A 19324-nucleotide genomic window follows, 5' to 3' on the forward strand; every position below is an offset into this window, starting at 1 on the left:
GTCTGTAAAATTATAGCTAAAGTTCTGTCCTTGAAGATTAGAGTTGCTCTCCCTTCCATTATTTCTCCAAACCAGGGTGCTTTTGTAAGGGGTGGGTAAATCATAGACCAAATCCTAATTGCTAATGAATATGTGGAGGATTTCAAAATAAAAGGGGAAAAAAAGCTTTGTGTGTAAACTAGATCTAGAGAAAGCTTTATGATATGGTGGATTGGTCTTTCTTGTTGGAAGTTTTAGGGAGTTTTGGTTTTAGGGAGAGATGGTTCAATGGATAAAAGGGTGTATTAGGACTTGTTATTATTCCTTATTGGTGAATGGAACAGTGGTGGATTTCCTTCCGGCCTTAAGAGGGATTAGGCAAGGAGATCCCCTTTCTCCTTTTCTATTCACTCTTATTACTAAGGGTCTTGGGAAGCTAATTTCTAGGACAGACTCACAAGATTTGGTGAGTTGGAAGGTAGGTCATGGCAAGATTGTAATTACACATTTGCAATTTGCAGATGATACAACTTTTTGAGCTAATTTCCAACCTTAAAATGAATTTTGAAAAAAGTTGTATTGTGGTTGTTAATATGGAAGAAGAGGAGATGGTGGCGTATGAAAACATTTTGGGTTGTGAGGTGACACAATGGCTAATAAAATATCCGGGGCTACCTTTTGGGGATAATTCAAAAAATTTGGGCTAAAATAGTGGCAGGCATTCATGGGCTTGCAGTTGATGGTTGGTATGCTACAATTTTGACTAGGGCTACCAAAGCCTCCCCTTGGAAGACCATCCATACCTTTCTCCCCTCTTTCCTACCTATTGTCAGGTATGACATTTTTGTAGTGATTTTATAAAATTTTGGGAACAAGTGTGGGTAGGTGACATATCCTTGAAAGATAAATTCCCTTCTATTTTTGCCCTGTCAAAATATAACAAACCTATGTCTAATTTCTTGGTTCCTTCAAGCTAAAGAAATGGCTTTGATTGGGATCTAGGATTGAGATGGGCTGTGAGGAATTCGGAACTAAATGATGTTTTGGACTTGCTTCTTATCCTTGATGGGGTCTATTTGGACTCCTTGAAACTTGATAGTTGTATTTGCACCCTTTCCTCATCTGGTCTTTATTCTCATGCTTCTTTTTTAAGGCTCTTACTCAACCTTTCAATTCATTGGGGCTGTCTTTTCCGGTGAAGGAGGTTTAGGGCAATCCCATCCCTCCAAGAATTGGAGGTTTTTGTTGGGAAGTCTTCCTGGAAAGAATTAAGACATGTGATTTACTCCAAAGGAAAAGAAATCATTGGTGCTTATCCCCTCACTAGTGTGTTATGTGTAAAGCTAATGGAGAAACTTACTTTCACTTACTAATCTCTGTCCCTTTGTAACTTTTATTTGGAATGGTTCTTCTCATTGTTTGGCTGTAGGTGGTCCCCCCCCCCAAACTAATGTGCAAAGTTTGTTTGCCTCTACTTTTTTGAAGTGGCAAAGAAAAGGGGGACAAGTGTTATGTAAGTGTGTGAGGGCTGCAGTGTGCTGGACCATTTGGGAAGAAAGGAACTCAAGACTATTTTCAGGTAAAGAAAGAACTAGAGAGGCAATCATAGTAACTATCATGGTAAGAGTGGTTCATTGGGTAAAATCCATGGAGATATTCGCAAATTTCTCAACGGGTGATATCATGAAAAACTGGAAGTGGCTAGTTCTGATTGTTATAAGTCCAACACAAGCCCTATTTGGTTTCCACCAATGAGTGACTACATGAAGTTGAACTTTGATGGGAGTAGTGTAGGTAACCCAAGTCCCTCTAGTATTGGAGAGGTCTTTAGAAATAGTGAAGGCAGAATTATTGGAATATTTTCAGGCCCAATAGTAGGTGACTCCTTAAGGGCTGAGGTTATGGCTGTCATGGAGTGGCTGCAAAAGGCAAAAGACATGAACATAAGGAAGCTGATTATAGAAGGTGATTCAAAGATGGTAGTGGACTGGCTGCAAAAGGAAGTGTAAGAGGATGGCATCACAAAAGTATATAGATCCGGTTGACCCAAGACTAAACCTGGGTCAAACCGGTCCATTGTAACAATAATAAAGTCAAATTTCTAGTGCTGAACACTCCAGTATGAGCTAGAATAATCTAGAATGGAAATAAACATGTGGCTTAAGTGACTAAACAAAGAAAGTTCTAGAATAAAAGGGTAAAACAGGAAATAACAACTAACAGGAGAAATCTAGAAAGTGATTTAATCACATGTTTTAAATGCATAAAGAAAGAGTTAAGAGGTTTTACCTAGGGGAGAGTTAAGAGGTTTTACCTCTCCCCTTCTTTGTACTTATTTCTCTAATCATTAATGAAAGTTCTATGTTATTCATCAAAAAAAAAAGCATAAAGAAAGAGAACATTCCAGAACAAGAGGGTAAAATGGGAAAAGGATTACAACCTAAGAAGTTTCTGTTACATGGCCCCCAAAACCTATAAATAAATGTTCTTCATCCAGTTCAAAGAACTTTTGGACCTCTCTCTCTCTAAACCGCCATTGATTTTCTCTCCCTCTCTGCCTCCCATGCAGCCATCTGTTACCCTTCATGTCATTTCCGGAATTCCATCTCCAACAAACTACAGCAGCCTGCTCCCTCACCAGAGAGTTTGTAGGCAGCTCCTCTGGCGGTCCAGCGACTTCTTCCTCCCTTCCTTTCCCCTTTTCTGCTCTACAGCCTGAACCAGTTCCTCAGATCTTCAGAATACAGACCACCACATCCACTGGCCTTACAGGAAGAAAAGGGATTTTGGATGTTTAATAAAGAAAAGAAAAGGTTCAAGCGGATGACACAAAATATAGATGTGAAATTCAGTTGGGTTAAAAGAACTGCAAATGAGTTTGCTGATGTATTAACAAAACAAAGGGTGGAAAGGAATCAAATGTTTTGGGCTCAATTGTAATAGCAAATCTCTTTGTGGAGAGTTAAGAAAATTAACTTCTCAAAATCTTGTAACTTCTCAGAAGTGGTTTGTTACAACTTACAAGTGGAAGGGGCTAGAAGAGCTAGGGGTAGACCAAAAAGGAAATGGGCAGAAGTAGTAAGAAATGATTTAAGCACTAATAGAATGGATTGGCAATGATGTTGATGATATCACTCATCAAATAAAAAAGGCATTAAGAACCATCTCATACAAATCATGCATGCCAATGCCAGAGGATGTCAAACTATCAGCAAAGGAGTTTTCTGATCTTCATCTAGATTAGTTTTTCACCTAGTATGTTAGAGCTGAGACTCCTTAATATCTTGAAGGAATGATTCTCATGCTGATTTTATCAGGGCCAGGTGATGCAGGTGGCAATTTTCAGAGACTGGAAAAAAAGGCCATTATCCAATGTTGGTCCCAGCTTTCTGAGGTCTTGGGAAGGGTAGGATGTATGCAGTCCTAACCTTTGGCATTTTTTTTTTTTTGCACAAAATAGTCATTCTCAGACTCAAACCTGTGTTATCATTTTACGATTACACGAAGTAGACCAGAAATGATCCATAAATACATGCAATATGATAAGCAGAACCAGAGAAGGTGAAAGAAGGGAAAAGTTTCATCACTGTATTTGCTTCATGTGTGGTGCAAATCAAGAAACAGTGAAGTACTTCTTAATTGCAGCTTTTTCTTAGAAATACATAACCATTCCTTGCAGCTTTTGGCCATTCCTTGCTAGGCCCTGAAGTTAATGTTTACCTCATATTATGTTGGTATCCCTTTTTCCCATTGTGGGTGAGAGGCTTTCTTTGAAGCTTTAATTATTTTTCTCTTTCACTTGTTGATGTTGGCTTGTGATGAATTCAAAGGTTTGACTTATACTTATTTTACAAGAAGTCAAGAACCTGCTCAAGATCCTTGGTCTTGGGCACCCATCTCAAGGGGCTCACCCCTGCTACCTGGATAGTGATGTGAAGCCAGTTTGATGACTGTTAGGGCTCACCCCTCCATAAGTGGGATCTACAACAGTTAGGGTATTCCTTTCCCGGGATAGCAGCATCGTTTGGGCCTACAATGGAAATATTGCTGAAGCAATCCCAAAAGGCAGAGGTGGTCATGCTCCTTACAGGTGCCCAGATTGTCAAGTGTCTGCAATTAACCCCTTTAGTTGTTTAAGGCAATCTGCTAATGCAATTAATCAGTGTACATTTGTTGGCAGAGGCCCTTGGAGGTTTACTTGCTACATTAATCAAGTAGGGTGATCTTTTCTTTTGCTTCAGGTCCAGGTTAGCTGAACTGGATTAGAACTTAATATGATTGCTGATGGTCTAGCCAGATTGGATGTGAAAGATTTTTGCACAGCACAAGTCCTTTGCCTCATTGATGTTTATCATGTGGAAATGGATGGATCTGTATAACTATACCTCTTATACATTGTTGTATATCTCCTCTATACACTTTTTTGCATATACATTTGACAAAGAAAAAAAAAAGAAAGTAAAGGAAAGAATAAGGAAAGAAGAAAATTGGTGTCCTTCAATTTCCTTTATATTTTTCAATGAAATTTCTTGAAATCACAATGATCACAGGACAAGGAGCATATTTTTATTCCACAAGTTTGACAAGCAAACCTGTACGCAGCCCCTATGAAGAGCACCACCCCCAATATACTTGTTGGCAAAGTCAACTTGCAATGCTTCACATGGTTGATCTTCTATGAGTCCTGAATGTAAAACCTAAACAGAATTCAGTGTAATTGAAAACGTGAAGGATTGAATTATATTACATATCCATGCACATTTACCCGTAAAGAAGCAAGTATTTCTTTTTGCTATTACCAGACAAAACATCAAGGAATTATATAAATAATACAAACCTTTGCAGACATGATGAACCAACATGCTAATTACCAATACCACATTTAACCTTTGGTGAATACATGCAAAAAAGATTCATTAAATGGTTTTCAACGTTATCTACAACTTGCTTAATTTTTTTAATTTTTTAAATTTTTTGAATTCTAAAAGTTTCTGAAATTCAATTGATACTTTTTAACTTTTAATATGAAATATATATATATAATTGTTTAAATGTTCCTAATTGCAAGTAGTTTTCTAAATAAGTTTCTTATTTCAATATAAGTTGTTTAAATAATTTTTATATCATGTACATATCACACAGTTTGTGTTACATTACTTGGATCTTACCTGTCCCCGAATTCCTCTACCAACCCCCTGTTTTTCCATTGCATCAACCAACTCATTAGTTGATCTATGGACCCAGCTGAAGCCGATAACAAGATTCCTTACCAACAGTCCTCTCTATCCCTTATCTTTCTATGCTAACTGGAAATGTAAGAACCAACAAACAGGGTCTAAATCATCCAAGGAAGCTGAATATCAGGCAATGTTTACAGTTTGTAGTGAGATTATATGGCTCAAAGCCTTGTTGCAAGACTTGGGCATGGATCATTCCTCTCATGTTCCCTTACTTTCTGACAACATGAGTACCATCAAGATTGTTACTAATCATGCCTTCCAATGACAAGAGCTAAACATGCTTTTCTAAGTGGCAAACTGATGCTCACTTCCCCGTGCCAGTTTGAGTTAGACATGCTTTTCTAACCCTAGCATGTACATCATACTCTGCTCTGCCATAAACTACCTATTGATCTAATTGTGGATAAATTAATGATAGAAGGTGATTCATAGGTGGTAATCAGCTGGTTGAAGAATGAGGAAAAAGCCTTATGGGTACATGGAAACGAAATGAAGAAATACGGATAATTGACAAGGAATATGCAAGTAATTGTTCGCTGGATTCCAAGGTTGGCTAACTCTTGGGCAAACTTTTAAATATTATTCTGGGGAGAGAGAGCATTGCTATGCTCTGTCTTGTATTAAATTGTACAACTGTTCATATCAATGAAAATTTTCTTGTTGCTGATCAAAAAAACTATGTAATAGAATTTCTAGTATCTTGAGTATTTATTGTTAATTGTTTATGCAGTTGTTAACATGAGCAGTACCTCATTTTGCCATTTAAACATCGAAATTTGAAACAAGTGAATTTATTTATGTTTATATGGTTTTCATGTCCTGGCCAATCCATGCACTTCCATCTGGATCCACCATGCATCTCTTACAAGTTGTTAACTTATTTATGAATACACCCCTAGATATCAAAAGTTCAACTTTTGCAATATGCCAAAAAGGTATAATGAAGCATCTGGAAATCACCTGGAATAAACTAATTTAATTTATGGTTCAGAACACATAATCATTAACAAATTTTGCAATATGCCAAAAAGATTTAATTCATCATCAAACATGGAAATTTTGCAGTCTTACAAAATCATTAACAAATTTAAAGGAGATCAACTTTGGTTTGAAGAAACATACTCATTTCAACCTTTTTAATAAACATGAAAAGATTTCATTCTGAACAGCTTCAAAGTACAATTTTAAGCAATCTCCCTGAACATAAATCATTGAGAAAATGACTAGTAAGGGATAATGCACACTTCTTACCTCAAAATGGCAGAGGGAAACAGCAGATCTACTCCAGAAATCACTGCTGGGATAAGAAATAACAGAATGATCAGGATTCAAAGGAAGAACTTTGCGCTCAAATGAGACGCATCCCATTGGCATATGTGAACATATCCTTTCAAAGTAGTGTATAAGACACTTTATTTTATGTTCTTGCTTCTCGTTATAACCAGTATACAAGCTCCTGAAAACAGAAATAGTAATTAATAGTGAGATGACTGTTTTTTTTTTTTTTTTGAGGGAAGTTTAACCAAATTTCATTAGAAGAAGGAGCACATGAGAGGATGTACAAAACAGGGGAAAACCCCAAAGAGATTACAAAGGAGGAAGCCTATCACTATACAGATTTTCTAAGCAAGCACCCACTCACCTAGTTTAGCTAAGCCATCTGCAATAGGATTTAGCTCCCTCAGGATCCAAAACAGGTTTGTATTTAAACATTCCAAGGAATCCCTTGCCTCTGCCAAATAATGGCTCAACCTCCAAGGACCCCTTTCCTTATCCCTATGGTGCACAATATCTACGAGGTGTGGTGAAATCTCCCCACTTTAACTGGGGACAATACAAAATATTCTAATAATCCTTTTTTCCCCTCATAACACTGATATATCATCTATATTTTTTTTGGCTGATATATCATCTATATTTTGGAGATATTTTGAATTCCATCGATAAATTAGACTTCTAAGATTAAAATTTTAGAACACTGTCAAAAAATTCCTATAATTCGTTAAAACATTGAAAACTTATATATAATTTCCTAAAAAAAACCAATAGGGTTTCTGTGATTGGATAGCTGTCTTATGATTCTTTTTTATGAATGAAATTAGTTTTATTAAATCAGATATCAATAATACAATCAGCCTAGGAGGCACGAGATGTTACCCCCCCTAGGACTGAACCATATACACCAAAACTGCCCAGGCCTGAGACACAATTATAAAGTAGCCCAAAAAAGATTTCCCCTTGACACCCCTTGCTTGGCCAAAGAACCAGCCATTGCATTTTCTGATCTTCTGACCCACTGAAACCTAACAGTCATATTCCTTGTCATCCATTTAACTTTCTTTAGCAGATAGCTGTCTTATGATTCTAAATGTGATTCACTATGTCATTTATAATTAAAAAAGGACAATCGATCAGGAAAGAGAATTTTCAATCTAACCAAAACATATAGTAACAAAAAAGACAAAAATAACATGGCAAATGAATTGCATACATATAAAACTGAAGATAGTTAAAAGACAAAGGGAGATAAAAAGAGTTTACTATTTAAGTCTGTCTCACTTCCTCAATGATACTGGAAGCTGTAACTGAAATCTTAACTGTTGTTAGATGGATACCAAGAGACCTTAACAGAGTAGTAAATGGGTTGGCTGGGCCTGAGGTTGAAACAGGCCTTTTGTATGGCAAAACAAATTTACCTGGCTCATTCTTTTCTGTGTTGGAGGAGGATTTTTATTGTACCTTTTGTGCATCAATGTGCATCTCTTTTTGCAATACAAACACAAATACAGATTGCCCTTTCTAAAAAAAAATCATGTCTAGGGTGGTAATATCAATAAGGAGTTAAAAAAGACCATTTCTCTACTTTTTTATGAGCACCTCTCTACATATTATTTGCAATGTAATTTTAAGGGTTAAAAACTTAATGCGCCCCTGGGTTATGCAAAATGATTAAGTATAGCCTCCATGTTTAAAGAATACATTAAAGTACACTCAGGTTTTCTGACAATAAGACAAATATGTCCTTCCGTTAGCACGCCGTTGAATTCCATTCACATGCAGCACATGATTGTCATAATATGTTAAAAACCCAATTTTGTGCTCTCTTCTTCTTCACCGTCTGTAAGTCTGACTTTGATATAGCAGATACAAGATGACCACTCCAATCAAAAATCACAGCACTTCTCCATCACACCAAATTGAGGCAAAATGAATGTGATAAGTACTCGTGATGGAAGAACCAGGCCCGAGTTTCTTCCAAGAGCACCCCACCAAATCGACTATCAATCAAGAAACAGAGACTGCCTGCAACACTCTTCATGAAACAGACATTGCCTATACAGGAACTAGTTTTTAGATCTCTGGATTCCATTGCAGATATACTGACAATATATCCTTCTTTTTCTCATTTATTTTGTTTGACATTCTTGGAAATTTCTGCAATCGAGGGGGAAGAAACTTCTAATCAAACTCCTGCAATTTCTACCAATAAATCCAATGAACCATTTAACCATTTTTTTGTGGAAACTTAGCCAAAATCTGAAAGCTGCAAAGTGCAATGATTGGGACTCCACAGCAAATGGGTTGGTGAGATTCCTCACACTCTGCAGAATGGAACTAACAAGTTGCCTCTCAAGATCCCATGAGCTGTAATTACAAGACTGCCATTACAGCTATAATCAGTAATAGTCTGAGCACTTGTTGTCCTAACTGCAATAAACATATTTTAAAAGCAACAGATTAGTGATACTGGCCAAGCAACAACAGTTTATTGTACTCCAAATCAAACATGTAAATAGGAAGCTTCCATCTAGATATGAACATTAGAACCCCAATTGAACAATGACAGACAAGACTTTGACTGCCTTGTATTCGTCAATGGCATAACTATAACCAAAGGCCAAAAACTTCTGTAAAGAAGTCCCAGCAAGTCAAAACCATGAGAATAGCTTCAGGCAACTTCTTGAACTCTTCGATGGATGTATTCATTGTACATAGACACCAAGTCATTACAAAGCCTGCCACCACGGGATAATGCAAGGAATTCTTGTACTGTACATTGAATTTTCTCACTGCTGCTCCATACAGTCAATGTAATAGAAATCTCCAAAAGCTGCAACCATGATATGGTAGGGAGGTTGTCAGTGCAACTTCCAACTGCTTCCCAATTCAGATGTTTTAGCAAAACAAGGGTCACTAAATAACTTGTGCTACGATTTGTATACACATCTAAATTGAAGGAGTCGTTTCACAGGAAGTCTGTCAAGAGTATGCCAGTGAAGGCTTATTCTGGGATGCCAGAAAATGGTCATCTTGATGGAAATTCCATTTGGAGAAATCCATAAGTAAAATCCACCTTGAAAACCTATAAGTGGTGTAGAATCTCGACTCCCCAATCTCAGAAGTGTTCAACAGCAAATAAATTTGGAGATTTTTCTATTTCTTGCTTTGTTTGTTTGTTTTTTATCAGTATTTCTTGCTTTGTTTGTTGTTCCTCTGCCTTCCTTCCACTTCAAATTAACCAATAATCCATACACCATGAAGTTAAGATTCATAGCTGTTGATACACTTCAGAAAATCATGGTATTAGAAGGGCAACCATGTTTGCTATGTTTGAAAATTTGAAAAATAATGAGGGAAAAAATAGACATTGTGAACTTCCATCAGGATATAACAGTTTTTTTTAATTGGTGCGTCAGGAGATAACAGTGGTGTCCTATTTTGAGAAGGGTACTTTAAGGTATTCTTTAAACATGGAAGGTATACTTGGTCCATTTTGCAAAAACCCAGGGATACTTTAAGTATTTAACCCTAATTTTAATAGTTGTCATTTATTTGTCAAAAAAAATTAATAGTTGTTCCTGCCAGGTGATGGGGCTTTCACATACAAATTCCTTCATACATAAAGAAAGCTCAACATATTTTGCATGTATACTTTGAAAATGAGATACATATTCATGTCAGATATATTTAATGTTTTAAAAGCAATAAGAGCAACTAACAGAGGCACAAGGTGCAAGGTGAAGCACACCTGAATGAGGTTAAGTGCTACCATTTTCACTTTCTATCAAGTCCTACATCAGTTGAACTGTTTAAACTCTAAGCATCACTGGTACAGCCTACACTATAATAAATTACATATCCGGCACCAAATTCAAGGTCAATTCATAAAAATATAGCCAGGTTAGTACCTGGATTCAAGCTAGGCACACCCCAGAAAATGAGCCTTGCCCGTGATTCTAAGCACACCCAAAGCATGCTTTTTAAATCACGGCTTCAATAGCATTGTGTCCTTGCTGTATCTGGGAAACATATCTATCAACCACATAGATGCTGCAAAAGATGCAGCTCTCTTCATTCTTTGCATGTCCTTGTTTGCCTTCTCCCTCCCCTCCCCCTCGCCCTTATGGATTTATGAATATTTGGCAGCCTTAGCTGCTCTATCTAATTCATATTTCTGTGTACAATGCTAGGGATCTGCATCTCTTGGTATCACCCCCCAAAAAAGTCGGTTTCTATTTGCTCCCTGTTTAGCTAGAGTGTCTGCCATGTTGGTTGCTGATCTTGGTATGCATACTATTTGAGCCCATAGTTCTGTTATCCAATGCTTTATCTACATGCCTATACGGCCATGGTCCCAATTTGTTTTGTGCAATCCACCCTATCACTATTGATCAAAAAAAATCCACCTTACCACTACCCAAGAGTCCCCTTCCATTGTAGTTTAATGCTTTCCCAAGCTTCAATCCCTGATGTAACACTAGTAACTGTGCCCTTGATGATTCTCCTATGCCCACTAGTAACCGGGACCATGACTGTTTAGCTAGACTTTCCGCCATGTTTTCTGATATTGGTATGCATACTATTTGAGTCCATAGTTCTGTTATCCAATGCTTTATCTATGTGTCTATACTGCTATGGTCCCGGTTTGTTTTGCATGATCCAACCTAAACATACCCAAGAGTCACCTTCCATTGTAGATTAATGCTTTCCCAACCTTCAATCCCTGATGTAACACTAGTAACTGTGCCCTTGGTGATTCTCCTATGCCCACAGGTCCTGAGAACGAGGCCCTTACAGCTCCATTGCTGTCTCTATACATACCACCCATACCTGATCTTCGTAGGGTTCCAAAACTGTAGCCATCAAAATTGAGCTTTAATCTGATTATACTTGATCAGTGTTTTAAAAGTGCAAGACACAAAAAAAAAAAAAAGAGCAGAGGGCATTTTGTGCCCAAGCAGCAAGGTGCAAGGTGAGGCACGCGCTTTTTGAAGCAAGGAACAAAATTTAAAAAAAAAAATCAAAAATTTGCACAAAAATGCAAAAAGTAAGAAATTCAAAAATAATTAATAAAATAATATAAATAGTATTAATTGAAAATGCAAAATTTAATTTTAAACAAATGTTTAAAAGGTTCATTAGCTTAAATAAAATACATAAACACAACATATGAAACATATTCAAAGTGAAAATGCAAAAATAATCATATATAGCAGATAAACATATTGAAACATGTCAAAATTTCAATTTATTTATTTCTTTGTCGGTTACATTATTTTAAATAGCTAATGTGACGTTAAGCATCTTTCATTACTAATTCTACAAGCCGCCTTTATACCAAGCCCCTTGAGGCAAGCCCAAACAAGCCAATGTTAAGATCTTAAATTTGCAATCCCTACAAAAGAAAAGATTTGTAATTTTAATTATCTTTTTAAAAATATCTTTTATTAGGAAAATGAATGAACAACATTAGCAAATAGGGGCTTCTCAGAGCTGCAGTGAGTGAGCTCAGGCGCAAAGTGCACCGCGCACAGTCGCACACCTTTTCAAAATGGCTGCACTGGGCCTAGGCGAGGCACAGACCTTAAAATGTGCCTTGCTTGTGTGCCTAGGCGCGCCTTTTAAATCAATGACTTCATGGTCTCCAAATAACTTGTGTCTGCCTCCTTGTTTGCTTACTCTTATGCATGATTGTTCTCATTTAAAACTTGTGCTATTGTACTAGGTCTTCACTTTAAGAGAAGCAATTTACAAGCATTGATAAAATTAAACTGGTTTGCATTAGTCATCTTGTAGGTTTTTTAGGATTTCTTCCATCCTACATAAACTGACATGTTAACAAACTAGCTAACTTGTAACCCAAGTCCAGTGTGTAAAGGATCATGATTGAACGGAGTTCAGTCCTACTTTCCTTAAAAATCCTTCTCATTTACTTTCTTAATATGATCTTTCCATTAGTCATATCTCCTAATTGACATTAGAAAAATAATATCACAGAGTTTATAAAACTAGCTGAAAACAATTATGCATATCCATCAAATATGATCCACCTTAAGACAAACGAAATATCCACAATTGCAGGACTTCAAACTCATTGTCGTAGTGACATCAGTACCAATTGTATAAGATGAATAAAGATGCTGCAAATATCTCATAAAAGTAAGAAAAACATTGTAAAAGGTTAGACACAAAGGTCACATACGCAAATAAACAATCAAAGTTGATGGCTGGAAGATGTTTGACACCTCTATCATAGGTTGGAAACAAACAAAAGAAGGAGCATGCAAGAAGAGCACTGATCAGTTCCTGAAAAGCAACAAAGTTTTCAACATCATAACTAAAAATCCTAAAGCATCTGCAGAAGATACATATTTAACTTAACGATTATATAAAATTAATTACTATGCAATATGCTTGGTATCTCACATTTAAGACATCATATGGAGAAACATATTTGGACACATCGACAATTGATAAAATTAGACAGGTACAATGATCCTGTGTTCCTTGCGCTACACAATAGAGGAAATAGAAACCATTGCTACTCCAAAGAGCATGTAACTAATATAACATGAATAATCAATGTTCTTTAGGAGAACAGTCAAACAAACATATCAACTGCATCTAAACTAGGCAACAAGATAGAGAATCTAATGTAAAGTGTGATCAGACCTGGAAAACTAATTAAATCAATGGGAAAATCCCAGAAGCTATCCAAAAACACTTTGATTAGGAGAGAAAAAGAAGAAAAGAAGTTGAAGAACATAGGCTGCAAGCAGAAAAGACCAAACTAACTTCTCTAGCCTCCGCCCCACTCTCTATTTATTATATTAAATCTAAATTTACACCACTACCTATGGCTTAGTAGAATAAAGAAATAACAAATAGAAACAAAAGAAAAAGACCAAACAGGCCCTAATGACCATCCCTATAATACACTCTCCCTCAAGTTGGAGCATATATATCATAACTCCAACTTGTTAAAAATGTATTTGATCCATCCACGACTCAATCCTTTGGTGAAAAGATCATCTAGTTGATCTTCAGACTTCACATAGGGTGTAACAATTTCTCCACTAACAACTTTCTCTGTAACAAAATGACAATCCACCCATATGTGTTTGGTTCTCTCATGAAACACTAGATTGGAAGAAACAGCTTAGTGGGGATTGAAACCACCAGTCCTATCTCCTGTAATAACTGCTTCAACCACATCAATTCGCTAGTATGGGTCATGGCTCTATACTTGGCCTCAGCACTATTCCTAGCCACCACATTCTTCTTACTTTTCCAAGTAACCAAGTTCCTACTAGAAGTGTGCAATATCCAATTGTGAACTTTCTAACTAGGGGTGGAAATGAATCAAGCTTTTCACAAGCTATTCGAGCTCGGCTTGTGAAAAGCTTGATTCGGCTCGGTTTAAACCGAGCTTCGAGCCGAGCTCAAGCCGGATATATAGGCTCATTTTCTAATTGAGCCAAGCTCGAGCCTAATGAAGCTTGGCTCATGAGGGACTTGGGAGGGTAGTTAAAAAAATCAAGCTCTATTAGGGAAATGGTTGTGGTGATGGCCATTGGAAAGTGAAAGGTTGTGGCATGAAGTGGTGGGAAGGGAAGCATTCACGGGAGCTCATAATATGGATGGGATGTTGGTGTATCAAGGCAGGCTAACCTAGCAGCACCTTGGAAGGCCATTCACATCACCTTTCCTGAATTTCTCAATTTTATCAGGTATGAAGTTTGTTCTGGCAATGTTGTTTGTTTTTGGGAGGATATCTGGGTAGGAGACACCCCTCTAAAGGACCTTTTCCCTTTGTTATATTTTGTTTCTCACCCTCGGGAACACCTTTGGCTCCTAATTGGGATTTTGGCTTTCGTAGGGGACTAAGGGATGATGAAATTGAATCTCTCTCTGACTTGCTATGTTACCTTAATCAAGTTTGCTTGGATCCCTCCAAGCTAGATAAAAGGGTGTGGGCTCCTAGACCCTAAGGGACCTTTACTTGTGCTTCTTATTTGAAGTCCATCTCTCAGTCTTCTACTCAACAATCCTTTCTGTCAAAGGAAATTTGGTGTAGGCCAGTTACCCCAAAAATTATGACATTTTGTTGGGAAGTATTCTATGGGAAAATAAACACTCTAGATAACTTACAAAAGAGAAGACCCTTCCTCTATATTTCTCCCAACTGGTGTATCCTCTGCAGAGTTCGTGGGGAGGATTGTTACCATCTACTAATATCTTGTCCATTTTTTGCAAACCTTTGGGCTTGGCTACTTTCATTGTTTGGGAGTAGTTGGAGCTTACCAGCAGAAGTTCGCATGGTCTTTAACCATTCTACTTTCTCTTGGCCTACAAAAAGAGGGAGACTTATGTGGAGATGTGCTCACGCTTCCCTGATTTGGACTCTTTGGGAAGAAAGGAATGCTAGAATTTTTCAAGAAAAGGAAAGGAGCAGTTAGGAGCTGAAAGACTGTGTGTTGCATAGGGCAATTCTTTGGCTAAAGACTTTGGAAATCTTTCATCAATTCTCTTTTAATGACCTATGGAGAAATTGGTTAGCAGTAGCGAGGTGTTCACACTTAAAGAACAAGTCAATTACAAGATGGTCTCCTCCATCTAAAGGCTCACTGAAGTTGAACTTTGATGGAAGTAGCATGGGTAATCCAGGATTATCCGGAATGGGGGGGGGGGGTATTCTGAGAAATGAGAATGGAGAGATTGTCTTGATTTACTTGGGTCCGTTAGGATTCGGAGACTCTATCAAGGCAGAGCTATTAGCTTTTGTATAAGGGGTGCAATTTGCAAACTAGCTAGGGGTACAGCATGTGATAATTGAAGGGGATTCCAATGTGGTGGAGGGCTGGTTGAAAAATCCTGAAGATGCTATGCTACAAGAACGAAATGAAGAAATTTAGTTGGTTGACAAGGAATATGTTTGTCTCTTTACAGTGGGTGGGGAGATCAGCAAATACTTTGTCTGATTTGTTAGCCAAGCAAGGGGTAAATAGGGAAGAACTGTTTTGGGATCAGTTGTGACTCCTATATTTTTTCCTAGTTTACTTGTAAGATTCTAGGAGGGGCTGCAGCTCGCGCCTCTCCCTAGAATGTTGTATGAAATCACAACTCTAAATCAGTTTTGGAATTAATAAAATTTTACTATTACTCATCAAAAAAAGCTTGGTTCATGAGGCTCGCAAGCCTAATCAAGGCTAATATATATAATAAATAATTTTTATTACATGTATACATACATACATACATATATATGTATGTATAATAAAACAAATTTTATTACATATAATATTTTCATTTTTATGTATGATAATAAATATTATATATAATATTTTATTTTTTATATGTATGATAATAAATAATTTTTATAATTCTTAATTTTTTGTATGTAAAATAAAAAAAAAATTGTGTACAGTTTTTATTTTTTATAGGAAGCTTGGCTCACAGTCGAGCTCGAGCCAAGCCGAATTCAAGCTCAAGTCTCTACCTCGAATTGAGCTCAAGCTCGAGCCTAGCATATTTTTGACGAGTCGAGCTCGAATAGCCAGGTATTCGGCTCAGCTCAAATCCACCCCTATTTCTAACTTTGATTGACCATGCCAAGTCTGCATTTGTATACCCTTCTAAGGAAAGTTCTTCTGCTTTCTTATATAGAAACCCTTGACCTAGAGCACCCTTAAGATAACGTAGTACCCTAATAATGTCTTCCCACAAGACTGACCTTGGATTTTGTATAAATTGGCTCAATAATCCAACACTGCAAGAAATGTCTAGCCTTGTAATGGTAATATAAATCAGTTTCCCTACCAATCTCCTATACCATCTAAGGTCAGCTAGAAGTTCCCCCTTACTATCAGACATCTTCACATTCAGATCTATAGGAGTGTCTACTGGCTTCGCTCCTAACAAACCTGAAGAAAACTGAAGAGAGGAGAGCTTGAGAGTTCGGCAATGAGGGTTGAGAATGAGAGTTTCGAACCCAACTCTCTCTCAGCACCCTAACACTATTTTATTAAGAAAGATTTAAATAATTACAAGGAGGCCCTTAGTTGGGCAAGAATTTACAAAGAACATAATATAGACAGGATGGGCCTAGAATAAGGCCCATTACAGAAAAACATAAATAACAAGAAAGAATAAACAGCCTATGGGCCATTCGACCCATCTTCTCTACACTCCCCATCAAGCTGAGCATAAATGTCAATCATGCCAAGCTTGCTGGTATCATGCTGAAGTTTTGCCTTGGGAATGCCTTTGGTGAGAAAATCTGCCAACTTTCCTTCAGATGTGATGAAAGGAAAACACACTTCACCCGAAGAGACCCTTTCCCTAATGAAGTGTCGATCAACTTCAATATGCTTAGTTCTATCATGTTGCACTGGGTTGTGAGCAATGTTGATAGCAGCCTGATTATCACAATACAACATCATTGGCTTGTCATATTCAACCCCAAGTTCTTCCATTAATGATTTTAGCCATAATAATTCAGAAACTCCATGTGCCATGGCCCTGTATTCTGCTTCAGCGGAAGACCGAGCAACAACCGATTGTTTCTTGCTTCTCCAAGAAACAACATTACCAGCTACCAAGCTGCAATACCCAGAAGTAGATCTTCTGTCATCAATGTTTCTGGCCCAGTCAGCATCGATGTAAGCTTCAAGTTTCATATGACCATGCTTGGCAAACAGAATACCCTTTCCTGGGGAGCCCTTCAAATAACATAGGATTCTCTCTGCTGCTGCCATATGAGTGTCTCGGGGAGCATGCATGAATTGGCTAATGCAACTGACTGCATATGCAATATCTGACCGAGTCATGCATAGGTACAAAAGTTTCCCAAGAAGTCTTTGAAAGATTCCTTTGTCTTCTAACAATGTCCCATCTGAGGCTGAGAGTTTGTGACTCGTATCAATAGGAGTAGCAACTGGTCTAGCACCCATCTTTCCAGTTTCAGAGAGCAAGTCAAGAACATACTTCCTTTGAGAGATAAGAATCCCATCCTTAGATCGAGCCACTTCTATGCCAAGAAAGTATCTCAATTCCCCCAAATCTTTAATCTCAAACTCTGTATGGAGAAAAGATTTTAGATCATGAATTCCTGAAACATCATTACCAGTCACTACAATATCATCTACATACACAATGAGGTATACTGCCAGAGGTCCACTCCTCTTCACAAAAAGAGTATGATCGGACTGTGCCTGCACATAACCAAAGTTAACAAGTGTTGTTCTAAATCTCTCAAACCATGCTCTAGGTGACTGTTTTAGTCCATAAAGAGATTTCTTCAGCCTGCATACCTTCCCTTTCATATCAGTTCCATACATCCCTGGAGGAAGAGACATATAAACCTCCTCATGTAATTCACCATTCAGAAATGCATTCTTCACATCCAATTGATAAAGGGGCCAGTCAAAGTGAGCAGCTAAAGATAGAAGAACCCTCACAGATGTCATCTTGGCAACAGGTGCAAAGGTCTCCAAATAATCAATCCCATATGTCTATGTATAGCCTTTTGCAACCAGCCTGGCCTTGTACCTTTCAATGGTGCCATTAGCTCGGTATTTGATAGTAAAGACCCACTTGCAACCGACTGGATCCTTCCCTTCAGGCAAATCCACCACTTCCCATGTGACATTCTTGTGTAGGGCATTGATTTCAGATCTCATAGCATCCCTCCATTCTGGAACCTTAAGAGCTTCTGACACAGACCAGGGAATAGGGTTAGAAGCAACAGAAGAGAGATAGGCAAAGTATGAAGGTGAAAGCAATCTGTAAGAAAGGTGCTTGGAAATGCAGTGTGCAGTGCATTTCCGTTTTCCTTTCCTAACAGCAATGGGAATATCAAGGTCAGGGAAGGATGACTCCAAAGGTGCTGAAACAGTACTGTTGTCTCTTCTGCGATTGGAAGTGTATGAGGCTCATGTATTGTAGGAGAAACAACCTGCACATTTCTGGATCTTTGCCTTTGATACACCTTGGGATTGAAGATAGGACGAGAAGGTAGAGTACTGGGACAAGGAGAATAGAACGACTGATCCACCCTTGATACATTTGAAGGAGAAGCGGACACATCAAGAGACTCAACAGGGAAAGGAAGAGGAAGAGCAAACACCTGTGACAAATCCTCCCCCTGTGGACAATGTCCTTCTGGAGAGGAACCATAAAAGGGGGAAAGCTCATCAAAGGTGACATCCATTGAGACATACCAAGTGTCAGTCTTTGGATCGAAACAACAATAACCCTTCTGTGTGGGGGAATAACCAAGGAAGATACACTTTTGAGCTTTGGGTTCAAATTTATGCATTTGGACACTTGGAACATGTGCATAACAGGTGCAGTCAAAGACACGAATAGGAATAGGAAAAAGGTCATTGTCCGGATGAAGGAGATTGAATGGAGACTTAAACCCCAAAACCCTAGATGGCATACGATTTATAAGGTAGGTAGCAGTAAGAACAGCATCACCCCAAAACCTTGTAGGAACATGTGAGGCAAATAAGATACTTCTTGCAACTTCAACAATATGCCTATTTTTCCTCTCAGCAACTCCATTCTGTTCTGGGGTCCTAGCACATGAGCTTTGATGAATAACCCCCATGTCAGAGAGATAGCAGGATAGGTTCTTCTCAAAGTATTCTTTTCCATTGTCAGATCTGAAGATTTTAATCCTGGTATCAAATTGGGTTAAAACAAATTCATGGATTTGTCTTACAAGTCTTGGAACTTCATCACGGAATTTCATCAGGAATATCCAAGTGAACCAAGAAAAGTCATCAATAAACAAGATAAAATATTTGTAGCCACCCATG

General features: G+C 37.8%; 1 protein-coding gene across 4 annotated transcripts in view; it reads right to left on the reverse strand.

Moving 5' to 3' along the window:
* The window catches only part of LOC104612200 (poly(ADP-ribose) glycohydrolase 1-like), an 80569-nt gene that overhangs the window by 53040 nt on the left and 8205 nt on the right, over positions 1–19324 (reverse strand). For all 4 annotated transcript variants that reach the window (XM_010279544.3, XM_010279543.3, XM_010279548.2 and 1 more), the window contains exons 3-5: positions 12703–12806; positions 6471–6675; positions 4572–4676 (exon numbers count right to left, since the gene is read on the reverse strand). In XM_010279544.3, the coding sequence (XP_010277846.1) occupies positions 4572–4676; positions 6471–6675; positions 12703–12806 (414 nt within the window). The remainder of the gene's footprint in view (positions 1–4571; positions 4677–6470; positions 6676–12702; positions 12807–19324) is intronic.

The sequence above is a fragment of the Nelumbo nucifera genome, chromosome 1 (assembly GCF_055504915.1).
Source record: "Nelumbo nucifera cultivar China Antique chromosome 1, China Antique-T2T, whole genome shotgun sequence".
Classification (NCBI taxonomy): Eukaryota; Viridiplantae; Streptophyta; class Magnoliopsida; order Proteales; family Nelumbonaceae; genus Nelumbo; species Nelumbo nucifera.